Source organism: Mytilus edulis, chromosome 3 (genome assembly GCF_963676685.1).
Source record: "Mytilus edulis chromosome 3, xbMytEdul2.2, whole genome shotgun sequence".
NCBI lineage: Eukaryota > Metazoa > Mollusca > Bivalvia > Mytilida > Mytilidae > Mytilus > Mytilus edulis.
The window spans coordinates 60,097,876-60,123,722 of record NC_092346.1 but is presented as its reverse complement, the minus strand read 5'-3'; the positions used below and the strand labels follow the sequence as shown (position 1 = coordinate 60,123,722).

Below are 25,847 nucleotides of genomic sequence, written 5' to 3'. Positions count from 1 at the left end.
TAGCGGGATCCAAACCCTTCCCTTAACCTGGAACAGTGGTATAACAGTACACCATACGAACGAACTGTATAAAAAAGACAAGATAAGTTTACAGCTGTTTACAAACCGACTTGTTTAACATTCGACGCTCCACTATAAGCCGTCTATATTTTAAAATGCGTACTATTAACAAGAAGAAAAAAACTAGTACCGCCCTCTTTCTGACATGTACCAGTCAATGAACTAATACACAATGAAAGCACAAGTGTTTGATTATTTGTTTTCTTATAATTTTACATGTCTTCTTACTTTATGTGTATTCATGTTATATTATCCCCGTTATAACTAGAATTAATATGTTTGTACAATAAACTATGCAGGCATGTATCCTTTGAAAAAATCCATAGTTGAATTACATAGACTGATAATAGTACAAAAACTGTACGAGGATCCCCGAGTGTATCATCCGCTCAGTAGTCAGTGCTTCAGTACTGACATGGTTTAACACACTTTACTAAAATTGTTCGTTAATAAATTTTGAAATTATTATGAAACTAAGATTTCAACTCCCTCTGGCAAAGTTGGCTTTAGATGAATTTGGCTATTTATTTTAATATATTTTCGACATATAGCTCTTCAACGATTTTCGGTACTTATCTATCTTCGGATTTCAAATGTTTGGCTTTGAGCGTTCCTGATGAAGATAAATCCAGATAAGCGCTTCGGACGCAAGAAATTATTATACGTGTTGTTTTTATTTTTTAAGCATATGCATCTATAATCCGATCCGTTAAATGTCAGCTGATAAAATATTTGAAGCGCTGATTGAGAGGAATTTATCGGATGAAATAAAATCATATTTTATTTCGACGTAAAGACCTGATGGAATAAATGATAAACTTTTATTGTTCCATTCTTGTTGTTCTGATTTACAAAATTGAACGAATTTAAACAGCGCCAACTAATCCATGTAAACGTACTATGATTTTTTTTTATTTGCACAAAAAGCCAAATGGTCATAAATAAAGCGCTATTTCGTTAACAGATAGATATATTCTCGTCTAGTATTACGTACATCCTTCTTAAACTACTATTTTGTTCAGTGTTCACTATAACTTGACCAAAATTCTTTGTAAGTTTGAAACCATTCATTAATATTCGAATTTGATATAGTTATTGCCCTTACTTAAAAATTAACACAAAACTTATAATATTTAAAAAAACGGACATTCAATTTGTAGATATAATAGAATCTCAGTCAAGTAAGCTCAACCAACAAAGAATCATTAAACACTTAACGTTACACGAACGTTGTGAGAACGTTAAAATGAAACGTTACAATTCAACGTTCTAGGAACGTTTTGTTTTAACGTTGTGTGGAAGTTTCAGTTTGGTTATGTTACAAATAATACGTTGTTAGAAACGTTTAATATTAGTTACTTTTTTACGTTACTTTACTAACATTCTTCAAACGTTCGAATAATGTTCCTCATTTTTTTGAAAAAATAATCTTTCCAAAAAAAAAAAAAAAAAATAGCAAATTAATAGCAAAAAATGCAAGTAAGATGTTTGCCGTCTTGCATGTTAATCAAACCTTTATTTTGTTTCAGAAAGTGTATGCTGATAGTTTTTAAAACTAAAAAACCGACACTGCATTAAGAACAAAATAACTTTTTATTCCTTAAACATATAGATTGCTCGATTAAAAGTTAAAATTCATTATTCTCATTATTTGTTATAACTTTTTTCATTCAACTTTAATTTGTGAAACATAATTAGCAATTATAACATGTATAATACATAATGATATTTGATACAGCCATTATGTTAATCAAGCATATTCTGATAAGGTTGACCTATAGAATGATGTTGACCAGATGTTAGACAAATTTCAAAGATAGTTGCTATGGTAATTAAGGTTATAGGAAATCTAAGTGTAATGGAATAGTCACTTTTGAGACTCTTTCCTGTCGTGTATTTGTAAGAAAGCAGTGATAACAAAGAAAACAAAAGAGAAAATCGCATCATCTAAAGAGAAAGAAACATGTAAGTTGATTGTTACTTTAAACATTCTGATATACGTATATGATTATGAATGACAAATAATACATGTTTTTTAACCACAAATAAAACTTATTTTATTTCTGAAATCTTTGTTAATAAAATTAACGGTACCAATTTTCTTGCACCAGATGCGCATTTCGACAATACATGTCTCTTCAGTGATGCTCGTGGCCAAAATATTTGAAATACAAAGCTTATATAAAAGATGAAGAGCTATAATCCAAAAGGTCCAAAAAGTATAGCCAAATCCGTGAAAGGAATCAGAGCTTTGCATGAGGGAGATACATTCCTTAATTTATAATAATTTCTAATATTTTGTAACAGCAAATTTTAATAACACAAAAAAATCAGTATGTTCATGCCAGTACCGAAGTACTGGCTACTGGGCTGGTGATACCCTCGGGGACTAATAGTCCACCAGCAGAGGCATCGACCCAGTGGTAGTAATAAAATTAACGGTACCAATTTTCTTGCACCAGGTGCGCATTTCGACAATACATGTCTCTTCAGTGATGCTCGTGGCCAAAATATTTGAAATCCAAAGCTTATATAAAAGATGAAGAGCTAGAATCCAAAAGGTCCAAAAAGTATAGCCAAATCCGTGAAAGGAATCAGAGCTTTGCATGAGGGAGATACATTCCTTAATTTATAATAATTTCTAATATTGTTAAATGTGAAGATTGCATTTGTAACCCTTATCAATGGAAAAGTGTATTTTCGAGTTTTCCTTGTTACATACTGTTTCAGAATGTTGTTTAATTATTTTTAGGTCATACAAATTTAAAAGAATTGGACAAAATGCACAATAAATTACTTTAAGTTAGTAACATAATAGCAATCCTTAATGCCACATCGGATTCGAAATTTGAAAATATATACATGATATATGCATAATCAAAATGTTAAATATTATAATACCGATAATGCTATTGTATTTAGATTTGATTTAGATTTTTTACTAGAATTATTCATTTAGTAAGAACATTTTTTTACATGGTTCTCTTTCCTGTATCCATATCTACCCTCAATTTTCCGGCTAAACTTAGCTAGCACAGTGAAGTCTAACAATTTAAATAGATGTTGGAAGATGTGGTATGAGTGCATTATCCCTATGGCATCGCATTGTATAGTATAGTTTAAACAAGAGTCTTTTAGGATTTATTATATTCATAAGTAGTATACATTGAGTACTAATTTGTTCATTTCTTTATTACAGGGGCAGTAAAATAATTTTTATGAAGATTTGCTACACTGGATAAGAATTAAACAAAAGACATATTCAGAAAAAAGTTCCAAATGAAAGTGTAGCAGAAAACAAAAGGAACACTCTTGTGAATACAACCCATGTTAGATTACAAAACTAGGAAATAACTGTATAAACCTAATGAAGTGAAATTACAGAACTAGGAAGTAAGTGTATGAACATGATGAAGTGAATTACAAAACTTGGAAATAATTGTATGAACCGAATGAAGTGAAATTACAGAACTAGGAAATAACTGTATGAACCTAATGAAGTGAAATTACAGAACTAGGAAATAACTGTATGAACCTGATGAAGTGAATTATATAACTATGAAATAACTGTATGAACCTGATGAAGTGATATTACAGAACAAGGAAATAATTGGATGAATCTGATGAAGTGAATTACAGAACTCGGAAGTAATTGTATGAACATGATGAAGTGAAATTATAGAAATAGGAAATAACTGTATGAACCTGATGTCAGAAGTGAATTACAAAACTATGAAATAACTACATATGAACCTGATGTCAGAAGTGAGTTACAAAACTATGAAATAACTACATATGAACCTGATGAAATGAATTACATTTACAGAAATGAAACATCATGACTATACTTTATAATTTTCATTTTCATTCTAGATCTGATGTTGCAACGTGTAGATGCATAAAATTAAACTTTTAAGTATTTGCTCCTTGTCTAGCTAAAATAAATTATGTATTGGTATCATATCTTTTTATTCATTATTTAAGAAAAATAGGTAAAATGGATGTGTTGATTTAATTCATTCAAATATGGGTACAATTCCTGGAGAGAAAGATTAATTGATTGTTGTTTGCTAAAACGTCCAGTGGCAAAATGTTCATGCATGTTCAGGAAGATGGAGAGAAAAACAACGTTGAGCCAATGAATGTAATACGATGGGCCATTGTTGTGCCAACATACAAATGTTGTCTGGGACTAGGTTAAATTTGGGTTCCAGATTGGTAACAAATGATTATATTTAGGTTCCAGATTGGTTACACAAGGTTCTATAAAGGTTTCTGATTGGTTACACAAGGTTCTATTTAGGTTCCAGATTGGTTATACAAGGTTCTATCAAGGTTCTAATTTGGTTACACAAGGTTTTATTTAGGTTCCAGGTTGGTTTTCCATAACGTTATATCATAACGTTCTTACAACGTAACTGGAAGTCCACACTTTTACGTTCCTACAATGTTAACGTTTTTGTGTTTTGTGGGAATTAACTATGAATGACATATTTTTCTATCATCTATATATTTGTTCTCTTCCATAAAGTCATGAGAATATTTGTCATGTGATGTTTTAAAATTAAGTGTCCTAAACCTCCAACGTAACGTCCAATAAAATTTAAGTATGATGTATACAAGCTGAAACCCCGTCTATCTTAATTGCCATGCTTGAGCAAACATTGATACACACAAAACAAGCAAGCCAAACAAAGATTTGTCTTGCTAGCATTAATGTAAAAGCTGTAACGTAGGGTTATAACTCTCATATTGAGAAAAATTGTCCCGAGAAGCATATCATCAGAGTACATGAACTATTTGATATGGTAATTTAAGATTTAAATTTTAGTTTATACGATAAATAATTCCTGCCTACGTCAGGTGGGATATTTATAGAATACAAATTGAGATAACAGAGAGAGATATTTTTAGAAATTACTAAGAGAACTGATATATTTTTAGAAGATTGGTTAGCCAATCAGATAGGAGATATAAGTAAAGTATTAATAAGCTCGTTTTAAGCTGCCAGTTCATCGTAGCAGTTTTTTATTTTGTTTTCAAAAAGTTCATTACAAAGTAGTTGTTTCAGTATTTAAACTGCTGTGCATAAACTATAAGTGTTGGCTTATTCAGACTTTATTTGAACTCAAATAAGTTATCCCGTATGATGAAAAATATATCAGGAAAAGGAGCATGGAATAAACTTTGAACAATTCACGTGTTTGTACGACGAGAAGTCTTCATTCATACGATATGTGCTATTTTATATTTTGATTTGGAGTTTTATTATTCATAGAACTGAGGTCTGTTTATTTATTTATTCACTTATATTGCATTTGAAATTACATTTATACCCATGCACGGACGCAATGGGTCCGATTAGGAAAAAGAAAAACAATAATGCAGTTATATATAATCCTACATTACTTGAAAATTGGACAATTGCTAGAATAAAAGCAGAGTTAGAAAGAAAGAATATCGCTTTTCCATTAAATGCAAAACGTTTGACATTGGTACGTCTTTTGAAACGATACGAAAATTCCGATAGTATCACATCAAACACAACAAACGCACGTGGGGAGGAAGCACGAGGCGAAAACGCCCGTGGGGAAGAACCCATAAATGGTAGTGCGGTATACCATCATGCATTGCCACTACAAAACGCACATGTAGATGGGGATCTGCGATCCCATGATGCACCAAACATAAACAATAATGAAAACACACCCAGTAACGACAATCGTGTTTTGATTGGAATTGTTTCAAAATTATCATCGACTGTACAATCCCTGCAGGGAAAACGGTAGTATTAAATTTTCCCAGCATTAGGTTGGCCTTTTGTGTACCCAAGGCAGGTGAAGGAAGTCAAATAAGGAGCGCTGTGATTGGATGTTTTTATCTTTAAAAGTGGTAAATTTAGAAAATGTTAATATTGTCGTCTATGGCAGAATAAATAGTACCGTTTTCCCTACAACATAATGTATCAGGCTTAACAGGGAAGGTGAATTTATTCCTTCAAGCCAGAACTGAAAATACCAGTACTAGTAGAATCGCAGAAACACCAAATGCATATGTCTCCGCTCCGGTGGATAATGTATCCAATATTATCAATCATAACTCTACAAATTCAAGTCAATCTTGGTCAAATTTCAATCTACAGTCCGCATACAATGCATTGCAAAATACACGAACTGCACCGAACGCAGCCGCAGGAAGCGAGGAACAGCTTTTAAATATAGGAAATTCAGGCAACATGGTGAGAACAGCACACGGCTATTCTGCAGAAACTCTACCGTTTGTGGAAACAATATCACCCCAGTTACGAAAGAATATTATATCAGGTATGGACATTAATCTAACATCTTTATTTATACCCTACTATTCTGGTTCAGGAACACACGAGTTAAGCTTGAGTGAAGACAAAAACAATAAATCTGACCCTAGGAGTTCAAGATCATTGTCTCTGGGCGAATTTATTCAGGCTTTTGGGATTTATAAGAACATAATGTGTACAACATTTCCTCACCGTAGGAGTGAGCTGGATCTTTATGAACGTGATTTGGTTGATATGGCCACAAGGTATCCGGGGAAGGGATTTTACGAGTACCATAAACGGTTTTCTGCTAATGCGGCAGCTCATTTAAGGCATAACAATATTCCTGTTGACTGGTCTATCAGAAATAACACTTTATTTTGCAATATTTTTGCGAACATTAAACCTAACACATGTAGCATTTGCAGTAGCACTTTTCACTCAAGTAGTTATTTTAATCAGTCAAACAGCAACAATAGGAATACGACAGGGTCAAACAGGTCAGATCAAGACATACACGGCAGGGAGCGTTCTTACCATGGAGGAAAGGAAATCTGTAATAATTTCAACGGGAAAATAGGTTGTTTTAGACCTCATTGTAGAAATTTACATATTTGTCTAAGTTGTTATGGAGAGCACCCTAAAACAGTCTGTACGAGTTCAAAAAATGAGGCACTAGGACCCAACAAAAAATCGGGTCCAATATGCAAAGAAGAATGTAAACGATCAAGTTTCCCTAAGTTTAGGAGTAACAACACCCATTGTGATTAGTAATTTAGTTCATGAATTAGAAAATCATCCAAATAAGGAATTTAAGAATTACCTAGTTTCTGGGTTAAGTCAAGGTTTTTCCACAGGTATTACAACATTACCATCCAAGTCTATTGAGTGCAAAAACTTAAGATCAGCGTTATCTCAACCAGCACACGTTTTAAAATTAATAGAGATGGAGGTAGAAAAAGTTTTTATAGAAGGACCATTTGATTTTATTCCATTTAAACATTACCGCATTAACCCTATCGGTGTGGCAGAAGGTAAATACAATAAAAAGAAGCGTTTGATCGTAGACTTGTCAGCGCCTCATGAGGATCCAAAAAATCCTAGTTTAAATGAACTTATCGATAAAGATGAATTTTCTTTGCAATATGTTTCAATTGATGATGCTATCAGAACTATCAAAAGCCTAGGTTTTAAATCTTGGCTTTTAAAAACCGATGTAGCCGACGCCATTAAGGTTATGCCCCTATCACCAATGTTATGGCCGTTTCATGGAATCAAATGGGATGACAGATATTACTTTTTTTAATAAATTGGTGTTTGGGTGCAGGTCTAGCCCAAAAATCTTTGACACTCTTTCACAAGCAATTTGTTGGATTGCTCAGAACAATTACAATATAGAGCACATTTTACACTTGTTAGATGATTTTCTAGTTATTGTACCAGAACAAGACAATGAATACTTTTTTAGGTATTTTTAAGTCATTAGGTGTGCCACTTTCATTTAAGAAAACTGAAGGACCATGTCATAAGTTAGAATATTTAGGGATATTTTTAGATACTATTAATATGGAGGCTTATCCCCATTTAGAAAAGGTTTTACGAATTCAAGAAATTATAGAATATTTTAGTAAGCGCAATTCTTGCACGAAAAGAGAGTTATTAAGTTTACTAGGGCATTTAAATTTTGCGTGCAGAGTTATAGTGCCAGGTAGATCATTTGTTTCACACTTAAGTAAACTATCTACTACTGTCAAAATGTTGCATCACTATGTACACTTAAAAAGCTGTAAACCAGATCTTGTTATGTGGTCAAAATTTTAAAAAGATTGGAATGGTGTTTCCTTCTTTTTAAATGATAATATAACGAATGCTGCGGACATTCACTTGTTTACTGATGCTACACCTTCCTCATTTGGAGGTTTTTATCAAAATGAATGGTTTCAAGGTGACTTTCCTTATGAACTATTGTCTTGTGAGCAAACATCTATGGCGTTTTTTGAATTGTATCCAATTGTAATGGCATGCGTACTGTGGGGAGATAGATGGAAAAGAAAACGTATATCATTCAATTGTGACAATTAAGCTACTGTTGATATTATAAAAAAGGGTAGATCTAAGATTTCAAGCTTGATGAAGTTAATGAGAAAGCTCACTTATCATTCAGCAATTAATAATTTTGTAGTGCATGCCAAACACATTCCTGGTATAAAAAAACTGTATAGCTGATTCTCTTTCTCGTTACCAGATGATGAAGTTCAGAGCCTTGGCACCACATGCAAACGCGATACCAACTTCTTGTCTGCATCCCTCAGAGCTGATGATGGTTTGAATTTAAAGTTAGACGAATTATGGAATGCGTCTTTGAGCGAAAGCACTAGATTGACCTATAAATCCGCGTTTAAATGTTTCAGAACTTTTTTGGCAATGAATGGTCAACCGTGCTCCGAAGTTACTCTCCCTTATGTAAAAGAAGATCTTCTAGTCTATTTCGTAACTTATTGTCAAAAAACACTTAATCTTAAACACCAGACTATTAAACTCTATCTTGCCGGAGTACGTCATTATTATATAAGATTTTTAGGATATGATCCTTAGGCGAATGCTATCAGATTACCAGTTATTCTTCGGGGTATTAAAAAATCTCAGAACAATGTTGTCCAAGAAAGATTGCCAATTACATTATCAATTTTGAATAAGCTTTGTGCTTTTTTATCGAAAGGAATATTTTCACCAGTGCTAGACCTCATGTTTCAGTGTGCTTTTAAAATGGCATTTTTTCGGTTTTCTTAGGTGTGGAGAATTTATCTGTCGATATGTGTTTTCATAACTAATTCATTTGTTATAGTTTAAAGCTTGAAATGTAAAACACAGATTATTTTGGTTCTTTTTTGTAGTTTTACACACATGTAATTTTTTTTTTTTTTGTAACATTATGTGACATTTTATTAGTAAAAAAAACATGGAGACAGTTATAATTCCATATTTTAGTAAATTTAAGTTAGATTGATTCAATGTTCAATTTTGGGCTTCATATATGCTGCAACTGATTATTTTAACTTGTGAGAACACCTTCGCACAAACGACTGTTCATAAAAAAACAAAATAATAAATAAATGAAAAGAATATTAAATCGTAATAAATGATGTATCATCTTGGGGGCTTTCACTCATTTAATGGTATTAAATTCGCTTAATTTGGCCATGTTAATTTCGGGGAAATTATTTTTTACCCCCAAGTCAATTATACATCAGTATAGTAAATATTCTTAATTATCAGTTCCAATTATTATTTTATACGTAAGCATGGGATTATTTTGCATATCGTGCTGCTGGTATCCACCGCAGCCGATACCCCGCTGCTGGTATCCACCGCAGCCGAAACCTCGCTGCTGGTATCCACCGCAGCCGAAAAACCCGCTGCTGGTATCCACTGCAGCCGAAACAATGTTGCAGGTATCCACCGCATCCTATAGTTAATAGATTATTTTTAGAATAATGTTTCAAATTATTGTTTAGATTGGGTAGATTTTTTATAAAGTGAATAGCCCCCGAGAAAGCCAAAACATAGATACATTTATTGATTATATTGATACATTTTTTATATGCTGTCATGTAGTTTTTAGCAATTATATAATGGAAGTAGTATAGCTTGTTTTTTAGTAGTCTAGATAATAAATATATATACCACTATGCTATATTATGATGTTTGTTGTTTTGTCGTCTTAGATAGTGTGAGGTGAAAAAGGGATCGGAACTACTATAGACAATAGCTTTTTCATTTAGAGAACATGTGTGCTTATACAGTCATATAGATTTAACATTCGGGTTGTCGTAATTTGTCTTTGGTTAGTCGTTTTTTTAAGTCACTTATACTAGAAAAGTATGATTGTATAAACTATATTATGATATATAATATTGATTAATGATCTAAAATGTAATATTGGAGAACGAATCAAATTGCTTTATTTAAGTGGTTTGGTCATTGATTATATTTTGTAGGTTTAAAACAAACTTTCTTGGTACTCTTTACTTACTCTTATAGAGAATCGTTAGCATACGCATTGAACAAAAAGATCAGTTTGAGTTTGCTGAAAATGTTCTACTTTATTTTTGTAATATGCATTTACTTTCCGCGCATTAATGCAGCAACAACACTTGGTAGTGACATTGCAAGTTTATATAAAACTTTATTTGAAACCCAGAACTATATGAAGGTGGTGCGTCCGAGTATCGACCAGAATTCTTCTACGTTGGTAACCATAGACTTGCACGTTATTGGAATAAACGGAATAGATGAACTGTCCCAAAAGCTTGCAACGACGGCTTATTTGTCTGTACACTGGTTGGACCAATACTTGACATGGACACCAGTGTCCTACGGTAATGCAAATTACATTAAAGTACCTCAGGATGATGTGTGGAAACCAGACCTTACTTTGAAAAACGGATTCACCAAACTGACAGAACTTGGAAGCTCAGTGATATATGTTGACGTTCAGAGTAACGGAAATGTGTCTTGGTATCCATTTGAAGTATTTGAAAGTAAATGTGAAATAGACATTACATATTTTCCTTTTGACAGACAAGCATGTGATCTAATATTTGTGGCATGGTCAACTAAAGATCGCTCGATTGACGTAAAATTAGGAGGCAAAGGTGTTGTTTTACAGGATTATGCTGATGACAATGCCGAGTGGACAATTATATCGACTTCAGCATCTCAATTGTCTTCAGATTCGGTACCAAAAGTTACATTTACATTAAATCTCCAACGAAACGCTGGATTCTATGTCACAAATATTATCGTTCCTGTTATTCTCCTTGGTATTCTGAACTTTTTCACATTTGTACTTCCGGCAGACAGTGGTGAAAAGATGGGATATTCCATAACCGTATTTTTAGCGTTTACTGTTTTCCTGACAATTGTGAGTTCGGAGCTACCGAAAACATCTGGTTCGATGTTAGGATACTATCTGATTTTTCAGCTAGGAATGGGTATATTTGTAGTATGTGCAACTGCCGTTGAATTGAGACTTCATCACAAGAAAAGCCCTGTCCCAAATATCATCAGACAAATGGTTAAATGGCATTGCAAGTTTAAAGGCGTTGATGTGTGTAAATCGGGGAATTGCAATGGAAACAGAAATGTAGTCGAATCTTTTGACAAGGAACGGATGTCGGAAGAGGACATAAACTGGATTGATGTTACTTCTCTCTTAGATTTTGTTCTGTTTTGGTTTTCCTTTGCACTGAATCTGATTGTAACTACCACAATCATAGCCATCCTTGTATCAAAATAATCGAGAAAAGATTAAGAATGTATTTTATATGCTAATTGATTCAATATGTTAATTCTATTCTTCTGTTCTATCCAATGTGAGATTTATATGACACACATATTTCCATTCTCAATTTTATATGAGTTATATAAATAACTAGATGTGTGACTTCTTTGTTTTAAATTCTTAAATTATATGACACACATTTTAAATAAAAAATGTAATAAAATAATTACAGTTTCTATATTTGTTTATTCCCTGATTTGATGGAAATATATGAAGAAACCAAAGTAATATTTATGAATGAAAATTATTCTTTAGATAGTAGTTGTTACATACGATGTGACGCTCCTATATCATACAAGTTTTTGATAATCAGTTAATATTTTTAAAGTTCTTATATTGTGTTGTTGCAACAGTGTCCCATGTTAGGGTTGGGCTTGAGAGCGCTTACAAACATGTTCAACCAATTGCTTTATGTGCATGTTAGCCACGTCAGGAGTCTGTATTTAAGCTGTTGTCGTTTGTTTATGTCTGTCATATTTGTTTCTCGTAAACTGTTTTGTTCTAAATCAGGCCGTTAATTTTTCTAAATTTAATTGTTCCATATTTTCATGTCGGGGTCTAGTATTTTGAATGATTGTTTCGCATTGTTGAACGCCTTATAATTGCCTGTTTTTCTTTCATCGACTTCATTTGCATTTGGTGAATAGTTGTATCATTGGAAACCACATCTCTTTATTTTCATGTTAAAAGTATAGCGGTCGAAATTGAATGGCGACAGGGTTTTATCATTCGTTTAAGGGACCTGTCAGTACTAACATAATTGATAATATAAGTATGTACGCGATCTAAGTGGTTGTGTTTGTCTGATGATGCTAACGCCTGAATATTAAGAAATTCCGAGCTACCTTTCTTATAAATTTATGAACCTCTAGGTAAACTTCTCACTTTTATGACAGTCGCATAGAACAAAAATGTGAGAAGAAAACAAACAGACATAATTGATAAAATTATCAAAAATAGGGTTACAGCAGTAAAAATTGTATTATAATCTTAATCACTGTACAAAGTAACAAATATGTTAACAAAGAAAAACAAAATAGCTTATAGATAAATCACAGTAACAAACACAAATAGTATCAAAGGTTACCTCTTCCTTTAAAACGGACTCAATGCAAACATTTAGACAACAACAGGGTACATCATTATAAAGCGTAACAGAGTGAAAAGTTATATTATACCAAAAAAACCCAACTCCAAACCGGAAAGCCTTTTTTATAAAATGGCAAAATCAAAAGCGCTAACACATATAAAAAGTAAAATCTCAAAAATACTGAACTCAGAGGAAAATCTAATCGGAATGTTCATAATCACATGGCAAAATCAAATGACAAAACACATAAAAAACGAATGGATCAGAACCGTCATATTCCTGACTTGGTACAGGCATTTTCAAATGTAGAAAATCGAGGATTAAACCTGGTTTTGTTGCGCTAAACTCTCACTTTGTTGATAGTCTCATATAATTCCGGTATATTTGCAATTATGCGTGAACTACACAGACATAATAAATGAAATAGTCCGAATATGGATACAGCAGTCATCATCGTGTAACAATTTTGAAAGGAACAGAACACAAAACATCTATCTACAAACACATTCTTTGATTCGCGTGTCTGACGTCAAAAAATTTTAATTTCAGAAATAGTCCGAGATTTAAAATAGTCCAAAAGTTCTATGGAATCAATAAGAATCCCCAAATAGTTAATTCCACTACGCGACTGAATAATTTTGACGTTTGTGCTTCAACGTATATTGTAATTCATAATAGAAATATATCAAAATGACATAATTTAGAACAATCACATACTGACGGGATCTTTTATAGTACAGAGTCAATATAACGAATTGAAAACATTTGTTATATTTCTGAAATGGTTCAGGTATTTCCTGATGTAGAAAAAGATGGATTGAACATGGTTTTATAGCATAGAATTCCATTATATTGACAACAATAAGTGAGTTAAACAAACAGACATAGTAGAAAATGTGTGTAAAGCAGTCAATATTGTGTTCTAATCTTAATCACTGAAAAACAAATAACTGTTCAACAAAGAAACACAAAATTGCATTATCGCTACAAAGGCTAATAATCTTAGTCAATGACAGAAAACAATGACCTGAAATATGCGACCATTTAAAGCTCCCGAATAAAAGAGGCGAAAGATACCAGTAAGACAATCAAACTGACAGATCGAAAATAAACTGACAACGCCATGGCTTAAAAAATAAAAAGATAAACAGAAAAATAATAGTACACAAGACACAACATAGAAAACTAGAGACTAAGTAACACGCACCGCATAAAATGCTGGGGGTGATCTCAGGTGCTCCGGAATGGTAATCAGATCCTACTCCACATGTAGTGTTGCTAATTTTATTACAAACCCGGTAAACAGTCTAATTCTGTAGGTCACAGTCATGGTGAAAAGGGAAGTGGATTGTAGGGACATAAGGAATATATCCGATATCTTTGAAACAGTTATTCCAAAACGGTCAACCAACTCGTGATGGCGTCCGTATAGTTTACGAAGGGATGATTTCAACTGCATCATTTAGAAATCTTGGTTTAATACCTTCCTTGTGAGCAGCAACCATCTATCAAGGAAATCATGATAGAAAATACAAACCCTGGAATACTGTTTCTATTGGGAGAAATAAACTCTGTATGCAGACGCTGCTGGAATGTTGCTACATGGAAATAAACAGTTCAAAATTGGGAAGCTGAAATCATCTGTTTTGTCGTAAAGATTTGTTTTAAACACGTAAAACGTGAGATTTTTTTACGTATCAATCGAGCGAATTAGTCGGGAAGACTGCATAGCAATTTCAATAGACAAATTGACTTAAATCATTAGATTAACTACCCTATATAAAGGAGTAATCTCAAATATTAATTGGCTAAAAATGTGGGATCACACATCTCTAACACGAGGAATGTTTTAATGACCCCGACACAGCTCGAGAGAAGATATGTTTTTCAATACTAGTTTAAATAAAAAGAAAGGACATAGGGTATCTTCTATTGAAAAGAAACAAAATCACACATAAAACAATAAGCAAAATAACAGCGTTTTCATTGACTTTCTTCCTCTAATTTGTTTAATACTTACATTTATTTATGACAAACTGTTCTAATGGGTATCAATGAAAATTGTTATAATATTGTTAGCTATTTCCGATTTGTATTTACCCTTTGATAGATAATAGACATAGTATTGTTCAAGTGATTGTGAACTTGAATAGTTTAAATGGTGTGTTGATACAGTTTAGATAACATAACATTGATAATAAGGATCTAAATTATTTGTACACTTAATACATCATTTCCTAGAAAGGTAACCAGCACGTGTCTTGAACTGCTGTATAGTTGCCGTGTTGTTTGCGTTGTAACAATGTCATTGTTCAGGAAAATAATAACAGTTTTTATTCTATTCTCTTTTACCCTGTAGTCTTTGATTTGATAATAATATCCTGCAACTATGTTTTTGAATGCACAGAAAAAGCATAATCAAAACCTAGCAAAGTTCCGCTCAATGTGGTTGGGGTAGAAGGAACAAACTTGAACTTAAAATGTCGTACAGCGGGATCTTTTTCGAGTCAGAATGGTCGAACTATGACTTTTAGATCATGAGCAGAAACAGAAGTGTTTTTTCTATTGATTTAAGTTTTCCATGTCTATGTATTGATTTTGTGCCATGAATTTATACATATAGTATTCCTCTTTTGTCATTTCGTTTGGTTTGTTATATGTTCAATCTCCCACAACAGTTACGGTATGAGGCACTCTTAATTGATTCATGAATCTCTTTAATTGCTAGATACTAAATAAGTGTTTCAGCCTTGAGCATGCACATTAAGTGTCGGTGAGTGTATATAGAGGTAACTACTATGAGATTTAGAGCAAGGGGCTTGCCCCGAGCTCTTAATTTCATAGTATATACCGTTCTTTACACTATGCAATTTAGCACATATTTACAACTTGAGTAATCAGTAGGCCATTGACTTCAGAATGAAAAGATTGTAGCTGCTGGTATAAGTATGTTTATTGATATAAGGCTGTGTTTTACAATACATGTACTTCTCTACATGGTAAGATGACAAAATAAATTGACCCAAAGCAGGCAATTTTCAAATTGCAGTGGAAGCTTTACATTCTTGCAAACATTTTTCAATTTTATATAAAAACTAAAACTATGATAAATTTTAAAACATATAGATAGTTTGCAGTGGCCTATCCAAAAAGGGAGAGGTGGAAAACGCTCTTTTTGGACTGATCAATGCTTTTGAATGAGGACATACAGTTGGACCCCTCCCCCTTTATCTTGGGTTGGAGCCCCTTTTAAAAATAGATGGATCTTCCCCTGGTATGTACCCATAGGTAGTCTTAATCTCTTTTTGCACGTTTGTTGCACACCACACAGTATCGGATCGAGGTTTTGAGTGTAGGGGAAGGTAGCACTATAGTATTAATATATGGACTTTTTCATATTGGCCCTTTTACTTTCGTAGGACTTTCCGTTTAAATTTTTCTAGGAGTTAAGTATTTTTGTGATTTCACTTTTACATTTCTGAGGTATTAAAAATGACCAAGGACGGTTGTTATGACCTCGAGGCAACGCCGGTTGTCAGTTGTTATCAATTCGTCTGATGTATTTGAGATATGAAGTTTGCAATTTGCTTAGGGAGTTTTCGTTTAGAATCTTCCTCAGAGTTCGGTATTTTTTTATTTAACTTTTAAACACAATAGTTCCAAAGAATATCTAAAATTTTGTAAGTAATTAAAATATATGGGTAGATGTGATATCAAATGATAGATTAACGATTTTAAATCACCTTGTTGAAAGTTTAACTAAATAAAACAAAAATATTAAATTGAAATAAAAGGGTATATTTTGACTGCTCTTCCTTTCAGATTTATCCATTTTGAAGTATTTAGCATTTTTCTGCACATATTGGGATAAGGTATAGTTTTAACATGGAATGACTGTTTTTGTAAGTAATGCAAAATAGTAATGAATGCTTGAAATTCAGATTTTAACACAAATTGAAATAAAGTAGTGCATGAGTGGGTTTATTTCTAAAGTTTTTTTTTATGCTGCGATATCATGTTCTCTAGAGAACGCACTTCAGAGATTTTATCAAACGTGGTAAAATCGGCATCTAATTGTCTTATTATTAGTCTAGTACTAGATATGTATATGGTGTTTATTTTACACATTGAACCTAATGGGCTCCTTTTATTCTAATTTGTTTAACACTTACATGTATTTATGGAAAACTGCTTTAATGAGCGATGAAGTAGTGCAATTTGATGTTAATTTGTTAAGCACTTGCATTTATTTATAAAACACCGCTCAAATGGGTATCAAAGAAAACTGTTATAATATCGTTAGCTATTTTCGATTTGTATTTGCCTTTTTGATAGATAACAGACATGCTATTGTTTTAGTGAATGGAAACTTGAATAGTTTTCATAGCGTGTTGATACAGTTTGGACTATATAACATCGATTATGAGTATATATCTGAATTATTTGTACACTTAATACATAATGTCCTGGCTAGGTAACCAACACGTGTCTTGAACTGCTCCACGGTTGCCTCGTTGTATGTATTGTTACAATGGCACTGTTCAGGAAAATAGCAACAGCATTTTTTTTATTTCGTTATAACCTCTGTAGTCTTTGATTTGTTAATCAGGCCAATCATATTTCTTTTTAAATGCAAATATTAAGCATGATCAAAACCTAGCAAAGTTCCGCTCAATGTGGTTGTAGCAACCAACTTATTATAGTAGAAAACACAAGCATAGTTTGTCGCGGTTCATTCTCCCCTGAACCCTTAAAGTTCAGGATAAGTTTCAAAATCTCGAAAGACCGAAATGTTGAGATGTTGAAAGATATTTTTCTGGTTTTGTTTTATTTTATCATTTCTTATGTGGACGAAACGCGCGTCTGGCGTATAGAATTATAAGCTTGGTATCTTTGATAACTAATTACACCACTGGGTCGATACCACTGCTGGTGGACTTTTCGCCCCGAGGGTATCAGCAGCCCAGTAGTCAGCACTTCGGTGTTGACATGAATATCAATTATTTGGGCATCTTAATAAATTTACTGATTGCAAAAGTGTAAATTATTCGAAATACTAAGAATTTTCTTATCCCAGGCATAAATTACCTTGGCCGTATTTGGCACAACTTTTTGGAATTTTGAGTCCTCAATGCTCTTCAACTTTGTTCTTCTTTTGGCTTTCAAATATTTTTGATCTAAGCGTCACTTATTAGTCTTATGTTGACGAAGCGCTCGTCTGGCGTATAAAATTAAAGGCCTGGCACCTTTGATAACTATTTACACCACTGGGTCGATGCTACTGCTTGTGGACGTTTCTTCCCCGATGGTATCACAACCTCAGTAGTCACCACTTCGGTGTTGACACGAATATCAATTATTTGGTCATTTTTATAAATTTACTGGTTGCAAAAGTTTAAATTATTCAAAATACTCAAGATTTTATTATCCAGTATAGATTACCGTAGCCGTATTTAGCACAACTTTTTGGAATTTTGGGTCTTCGATGCTCTTCAACTTTGAACTTGTTTTGGCTTTCAAATTTAATTGATCTAAGCGTCAATGGTGAGTCTTATGAAGACGAAACGCGTGTCTGGTGTATAAAATTATTAGCCTGGTTCCTTTGATAACTAATTGAAGTTGAGTGGTTGTCGTGGGTTCAATCTCGAAGTGATTGTACCTGTCTTATTATGCTTATGCATGTCTTTTTACAGATTAAGAGCTACTTTTCTTTTGAATTTACGGACAAAATGGATCAATCAATTCAAGATACAAAATTACTAAACGTAAATGAAAAACCCCCCAAAAAACAGCGCTTACGTTACTTTTGTTCATCTAGTTGGGCCTTGAACATTGGGGAATTTTATTTTAGCTTTTACTGCACCCTACACGACCTCTGACAATGATTTGAGCAAAGTTCCACGACTGGAAGTCGATACCGCTACAGCTGTGCATTGTAGAACATAGGGTTATGTAATTTTTTTTTTCAAACATTAATGGAAGTAAAATAGTGGAATAATAATTCGCTTTTAGCAGCCAGTATGGTCCAACTTGGTCAGAAAAGAAACATTGAAGATGAATAGTTCGGCCTCATTTAATCCTTATTCATGTGAATTCAATTAAACCCCTTATGTAGAGATGGACAACGCATGAATTGTGTGCGTTTTTGATTATTTAAAGGAAAAGAATGTCAACATTGAAGGTGAAACAAAGGAAAATAATTTGATTGACTGATTTGTTCCTAAAAAAAATCATATTTATGCAGGTAAAAATGATGATTTACACATATTTTTAATCTATATTCGGGAGGTCAACTTGACAGTTAATTAGATGGTGTCTAGACAAAAATACACACGAAACGAAGCTACATATTTTCATGTCCATGTCCTGTAAACCTTTTTATAATTTGGATTAATGTTTTACATTGTTTTAAAACAAATTTGAGAATTTGAATCAAATCGGTGCACATGAATGTACAGCTAGTGTCCCTTTAAAGTAAACAATTAGGTGTCATACCACCAATTACTCCCTCAAATTTAGAACGTATGTGAAAGTAGGCCTACTCGGGCAAAAAATAGTGCATTTGATGTCATTGTTTACTTAAACTAACCAACAAACTGGCAGAAATGAAACTTTTGGTGAAAGAGAAGTATATTAAGACCATTTTGAGCTTGTTTATGAGTTTACATTCAAAATTGAGGATTAATGCACTCCATAGTATACTAATTTAAGATTTCCAGAAAACCAGGGGTTATTTTTAGTGGTACTTCTATTCGGAAGACCTTTTCCTTTTTATATGATTTTAAACATCTGTTGAAAATTGGCATGTCGAAAGCTGATACATGTACGATTCAGGATATACCTGGTTTCTATGAAGTTAAACTTAAGGTAAAGTATTTAGAAAGCTGTGAAAATTGTAAAATTTGGTAGAACAGATAGGGACTTTTAATTGGTGGTATTACACCTTAAAGCAAAATGCGGTGAAACATCAAAATCAGAAAACAATTGTTTTTTTGTGTCTTAACTGATCATTTGAGATAATAGTAGCCACATTTCAATCTTTTTGGGGGCAAAATATCACATATTGCAAATTTAGAGCCTAAAACTTGAATATGTGCTATTTTTAGCTTTTACCATCCTAACAATATGCTTTTATATAAAAAAAAATGTCCTAAATAATGTTATAAATGCACAGAAATTTATTCTGTGGTGTTAAACATTGAAACATAGGTTTTATATCCAGTATATAAAATGGTAAAATATAATTCATTTTGGGTGTATCCATGGCAACAATCTGCATTTATTTGTTATAAAATATTGCAAAAAGGGGGGAAAAGATGTCACATATTTCCCCAAAATTTTGCTAAAAGTAGAATTTCAATCGCTTGAAGTAATACTTTTTCGAAACTGTGTACATATATCATTCAGCAAATCCAATGAAAATCATATGTCTTTCATCTCATTTTTTTGTAAAATTGCGTCAAAAACTTCGTGTAGAAAAAAAGTGTTTGTAAACATTACATTAATTTCTGGACCGATGGCCGGTCTAGCTATGAAAATACGGATTGTCAAACAGAAAGAAGCCCATAAAACATGTAAAAAATAATCTTGATGCTCTTTTAAACCATCTTTGAAGGCAAAATTAGCACTCAGCTGTCTAAAAATGAATTTTATTACACAATAACTTTGCTATTTGAAAAATCCACAGGGGCCAAAATGCGAAACTAAACTCCTAACTGTGTATTGCTACCTTAAAAGTAAATATTTTTTTCAAATTCTCCCTTAAAGCTTATTTTTGTGTTCTGCTAGCTAAATCGAGCAAAATGGCCTTTTATTTTTGAAAATTGATTGAGTAATGATCATTTTATGAAGGTTAGCAGTTGACACTGAAACGCGACAAAAAATTGATTTTAAAGAAATTGCCAAGTCAAAGTGTAAAATCTTGTCTCTACCTCAATTTTTAGCAAAATCTTAAAAACTATACCTCTTTTGTCAGTTTTTAATGTTGAAAATCTTAATAAGATCTCTGATGATGCAAAATAGTACAAAATTAAGCAATTTCAAGCATAAAAATGTTAATCTTTATGCTTATTGCATACCAAAGACTTGATTAAAAAACTTGGTGATAGGGAATCAATTTCTTACTTCTGATTTAACTATACATTTAAAATATGCCAAAATGTAACATGAAATCTTGATTAAAACAATAATTGGATATATTCGCAAAAACCAACGCGTTCGATACTTAGGCTACTAAATGCACCCTAATCAATGAGAAGCAAGAGTTAAGCCGATAGAGTACAAATAAAAGACTTGTGTCAAAATGTCTAATTTTGGTTGATAAGGACTGTAAACAATAAAAATAACATGTATTGTAATTCTTAAAGACTTAATTTCCTCAGAAGTTGCATTAGAATCTAAATATCAATAGATTTGTGGCATGAAAAGTCTTAAATTATACAATTCTGAGCTTGATAAGTATGCCATAAGGTAGCAATAAACAGTTAGGAAAAAATATTAAAATATGCCCTTATAAATTTTACCATCCCCTTTTCATTGCTTTCTTGCAATATCAAGCTTACTGTTTGTGTCATGTATGGGCATATGTATGTAATCAGAATCTTCCATAGATTTTATATCCAGTATATAAAATGGTAAAATATAATTTATTTTGGGTGTATCCATGGCAACAATCTGCATTTATTTGTTATAAAATATTGCAAAAAAGGGGGAAAAGATGTCACATATTTCCCCAACATTTGGCTAAAAGTAGAATTTCAATCGCTTGAAGTAATACCTTTTCTGAAACTGTGTACCGATGGCCGGTCTAGCTATGAAAATACAGATTGTCAAACAGAAAACAGCCCATAAAACATGTAAAAAATAATCTTGATGCTCTTATAAACCATCTTTGAAGGCTAAATTAGCACTCAGCTGTCTAAAAATGAATTTTATTACAAAATAACTTTGCTATTTGAAAAATCCACAGGGGCCAAAATGCGAAACTAAACTCCTAACTGTGTATTGCTACCTTATGTGATTACAAATCCGGTAAATAGTCTAATTCGGTAGGTCACATTCATGAAAGGGAAGGGGATTGTAGTTACGACGTAAGGAATATATCCGATATCATTTGTGAAACGGTTATTCCATAACGGTCAACCAACTCGTGATGGCGTCCATAAAATTTACGAAGGGATGATTTCAACTTCACCATTTGGAACTCTTGGTTTAATAGCTTCCTTGTGAGCAGTAACCCTCTATCAAGAAAATCATGATAGGAAATGCAAGCACGGGAATATCGTATCAATAGGGAGATATATACCCCGTATGCAGGTGCTGCTGGAATGTTGCTACTTAGAAATGGAAAGTTCACAATTGGAAAGCTGAAATCATCTCTTTTGTCGTAAAGGTTTGTTTTCAACCGACCCTCATTGTCAATTTCTAGATGTAAGTCAAGATATGAAGCCGACTTTAACTGTATCTGTATCTGTTCAACCCTCATCACCGTTTCGCGATAAAAATATGTTGCGGTATAAAGGAATATTGATTGAGTCAGGAGTATTTTGAAAATGTTACGGCCTTAACTTTGCAAACTCAGCTAATCTCTGTCTTTTATAGACATGTTCAATCTTTAAAGCGGAGGATGAAGCAATAGTATGGGCCCAACCTGTTACCATTTTCAGTTTTATTTCGTTATATTCTAAATTTTTCAAATGCACAAGCAATTTTGAAAGTATTGGCGCTTAGCAAATATTTTGTTATTCGTTGACAAGTATATCGAATTATCAGAACACATTGTCAATAAGAAACTCCTTCAAATGGCTCCGATTTTTTTATAGTAAAATCACAAAAATACTGAACTCCGATGAAAATTTTAAACGATAAGTCTCTATTCAAATGGCAAAATTAAAAGCTCAAAAACATCAAACTAATTGATACAACTGTCATACTCCTGACTTGGTACAGACATTTTCTTATGTAGAAAGTTGTGGAGCGAAGCTGGTTTGATAGCTAGTTAAAGCTCATATAATTAAACACATATTAAACTACAATTCAATATGAGAGAAGGCAAACAAACGGCAACACATAAATTTCATTGGAAAGGCACAAACAAAATATTATAGGTTTACACATGTTCATGCGAGCAATGACTTCTACAATAATTTATTTTGGTTCTTGCAATAGTTCAAATATGCATACGACGACTACATCTTGTGCTCTTATTGTACATTTTTTTTAATCTAAAATAGAGAGCTCCGTTTAACAAATTACAACGAATCAATAGAAATCACATAGCAGTGTCGGATTCGAAGATGGTAAAGCGGGCATGTTTCCCTTAAATTAAAAAACACCCCACCATAACTTGTGACATGAAAAAATAATCCCTAGGTCTACTAAGCAACATTCTTTACGTTGTACCTTTAAACCTCGGTCTGACATTATAGTATGAAATACAACGGGCAAAAAGAGTAAGATTATGACGATACCTTTAAAATAAACTCATCATAGATACCAGGACTAAATTTTGTATATACGCCAGACGCGCGTTTCGTCTACAAAAGACTCATCAGTGACGCTCGAATCCAAAAAAGTTAAAAAGGCCAAATAAAGTACGAAGTTGAAGAGCATTAAGGACCAAAATTCCTAAAAGTTATGCCAAATACAGCTAAGATAATATATGCCTGAGGTAGAAAAGCCTCCTAAACCGTTATCTTGATAATATTTTTTTGTTTGTTAAATAATCAAGAATTTTCTCAATATACTGCTTTAAACGATAATAACTGTCCTTTCCTAGATTTAGATATTTCGGTTTTAAACGGGAAACGCCACACTAAAATTTACGAAAAAAGGGACAATTTTTCATTCCCTATTGTTAATTTTTCATTTTAAGATGGCGATGTTCCTTTGGTACCATCTGACGGTGTTTAAATTTCACAGCTCGTTCACTTTCCCCGTGTCTGTTGTGACGTTATTTTATTTTTACGAACGTAATCTATGTATTACTGGTAAATTATTACCGTTTCACAAATGATATCGGATATGTTCCTTACGTCGTAGCTTCAACCCCCTTCCCTTTCATGAATGTGACCTACCGAATTATACTATTTACCCGATTTGTTATTACATAAGCAACACAACGGGTGCCACATGAGGAGCAGGATCTGCTTACCCTTTCAGGGGACCTGAGATCACCCCTAGTTTTTGGTGGGGTTCGTGTTATTTATTCTTTAGTTTTCTATGTTTTGTCATGTGTACTATTGTTTGTCTGTTGGTCTTTTTCATTTTTAGCCATGGCGTTGTCAGTTTATTTTCGAGTTACGAGTTTGACTGTCCCTTTGGTATCTTTCGTTTCTCTTTTTAAGCCAGGAATTTCGTTACCATAATTTACTTAAAACCTTTACTAAATTTGTCCATAGATATTGAATTTGATTTTGAAGTTTGGTATACATGTCAATAAACAGCAAATTTTTTTGATGCGCAAATTCATATTTTAAATTGCTCATGCATTGAATAATGTAAGATTTAACAAAATAGTGCGATCTGTAACAAACGAGTTTGGTCCATACATTTATTTTATCCTCCGCTTTAAATATATAGAATATCTACAAATGATAATCAGGTTAGAGATTATCTCAATTTCTCTCTCAAAGTCCAAGACCGTAATACTTATCCAGAAAAAATGACACTCTTGACTCAACCAGATTGCTATACACCACAACATATATGTATCAAATAACGGTGGTTGGAGTTGAATGACAATAACAATCAAAATCAAGGAGTAAACCAAGATTCACATAACCAAAGGACATTTACATCAACAGTTATAAATTATAAATAAGAAACAACACGAACTGCACTAAAAACCGGGAGTGAAATCAGGTGATCCGGAAGGGTAAGCATTTCCTGCACCCTATACTGCACCCGTCGTGTTATTTCTTTGTACAAAAATATAACAAACCAAACGATATGATCAAGAAGGAATACTGTGTATCAGTTTATGGTACAAAATCTTAACACGGACATGGAAAACTAAAGAAATTGAATAGCGCTACTATTGCTGTTCTTCATCCAGAAGTCATTGTGAGGCCATTTCAAATAAGAAAAGATCCTTTAACAAAATTTTAAGTGGAAGTGGTGTCCAAAATGAGATTGAATGGAATACTTTGGTAGGTTTTGATCATCATTTATCTGAAAACTGAAAAACACAGATGAAGTTCAGTATTAGCAAATCGCAGATAACAGTGGGTATAAGGGAATGAAAGAAATGATGTTATGATCTCATTCGTTCTTCAATCTAACATGAAGTATTTAATCTTTAAGCCACAACACTTGGACAGCACCATTAAACAAAACACATATCTTTATAGGATCAGATTGCCATTCAAGCAGCTAAATTTCTTTTTATAAGCAAACATATGTCACATATGATATCTGCACTGACCGCTGTCATGTTGAAAGATAAAAAAAGAGCAAACAAAAACAGTCAGTATACAAATAAAAGAAAAATATATACATTCTCCATATAAATAGCTATGGGTGGAAAAAAGGGGGAGGGGTAGCTGTAAAACTAAGCTTCGAATGATTATATACTGTAGTTTGAGTTTGATAAACAAAGATTACTATTCCTGTTTTTGAAAGTTTTGCAACATTAGTTGCAACTTTAAACTCAAAGTTCAACAAAAGTTAAAGGTCAAATTTGGACCTCTCAATTGGTTAATGTTTAATAAAGTTCATAATAAAATTACACGTGAATATACACGTGGATAAACAATATCGCCATGTGTATTAGATAACAGGAATAAAGACATTTATTATTTGCATTAACAATGACATTTTAATTACGCAAACAACGAGGCAACCATGGAGCAGTTCAAGACACGTGTTGTTTACCTTTTTAGGAAATGATGTATTAAGTGTACAAATAATTCTGATAGATACTCATATTCAATGTAATGTTATTCAAACTGTATTAACAAACAATAAAAACTATACAAGATAGCTAAACATTTTCTTTGATAAACATTATAGAACAGTTTGTCATAAATACATGTAAGTGTTAAACAAATTAGAATAAA

At 32.8% G+C, this 25,847-nt stretch overlaps 1 protein-coding gene and 1 long non-coding RNA gene across 2 annotated transcripts; both read left to right on the top strand.

The window, feature by feature from the left end:
• Positions 1-1,758: 1,758 nt before the first annotated feature.
• LOC139516963 (uncharacterized) lies at positions 1,759-4,018 on the top strand. Its single transcript, XR_011663064.1, has 2 exons — positions 1,759-2,025; positions 3,260-4,018. It is a non-coding gene; the product is annotated as an uncharacterized lncRNA (long non-coding RNA).
• Positions 4,019-6,295: 2,277 nt separating this feature from the next.
• LOC139515346 (neuronal acetylcholine receptor subunit alpha-10-like) lies at positions 6,296-11,760 on the top strand. The gene is made up of 4 exons (XM_071304911.1): positions 6,296-6,383; positions 7,213-7,389; positions 7,824-7,982; positions 10,354-11,760. The coding sequence occupies exons 1-4, from the start codon at positions 6,296-6,298 to the stop codon at positions 11,652-11,654; spliced, it is 1,725 nt and encodes a 574-aa protein (XP_071161012.1). The 3' UTR covers positions 11,655-11,760.
• Positions 11,761-25,847: the final 14,087 nt, after the last annotated feature.

Bases quoted from the DNA above. Each gene is read 5' to 3' on its own strand.
- LOC139515346 (XM_071304911.1), top strand. From the start codon at position 6,296: ATGGTGAGAACAGCACACGGCTATTCTGCAGAAACTCTACCGTTTGTG. The intron at 7,390-7,823 runs GTAAATACAATA...ATACTTTTTTAG, and splicing joins CCCTATCGGTGTGGCAGAAG to GTATTTTTAAGTCATTAGGT. The intron at 7,983-10,353 runs GTAAGCGCAATT...TATATTTTGTAG, and splicing joins AGAAATTATAGAATATTTTA to GTTTAAAACAAACTTTCTTG.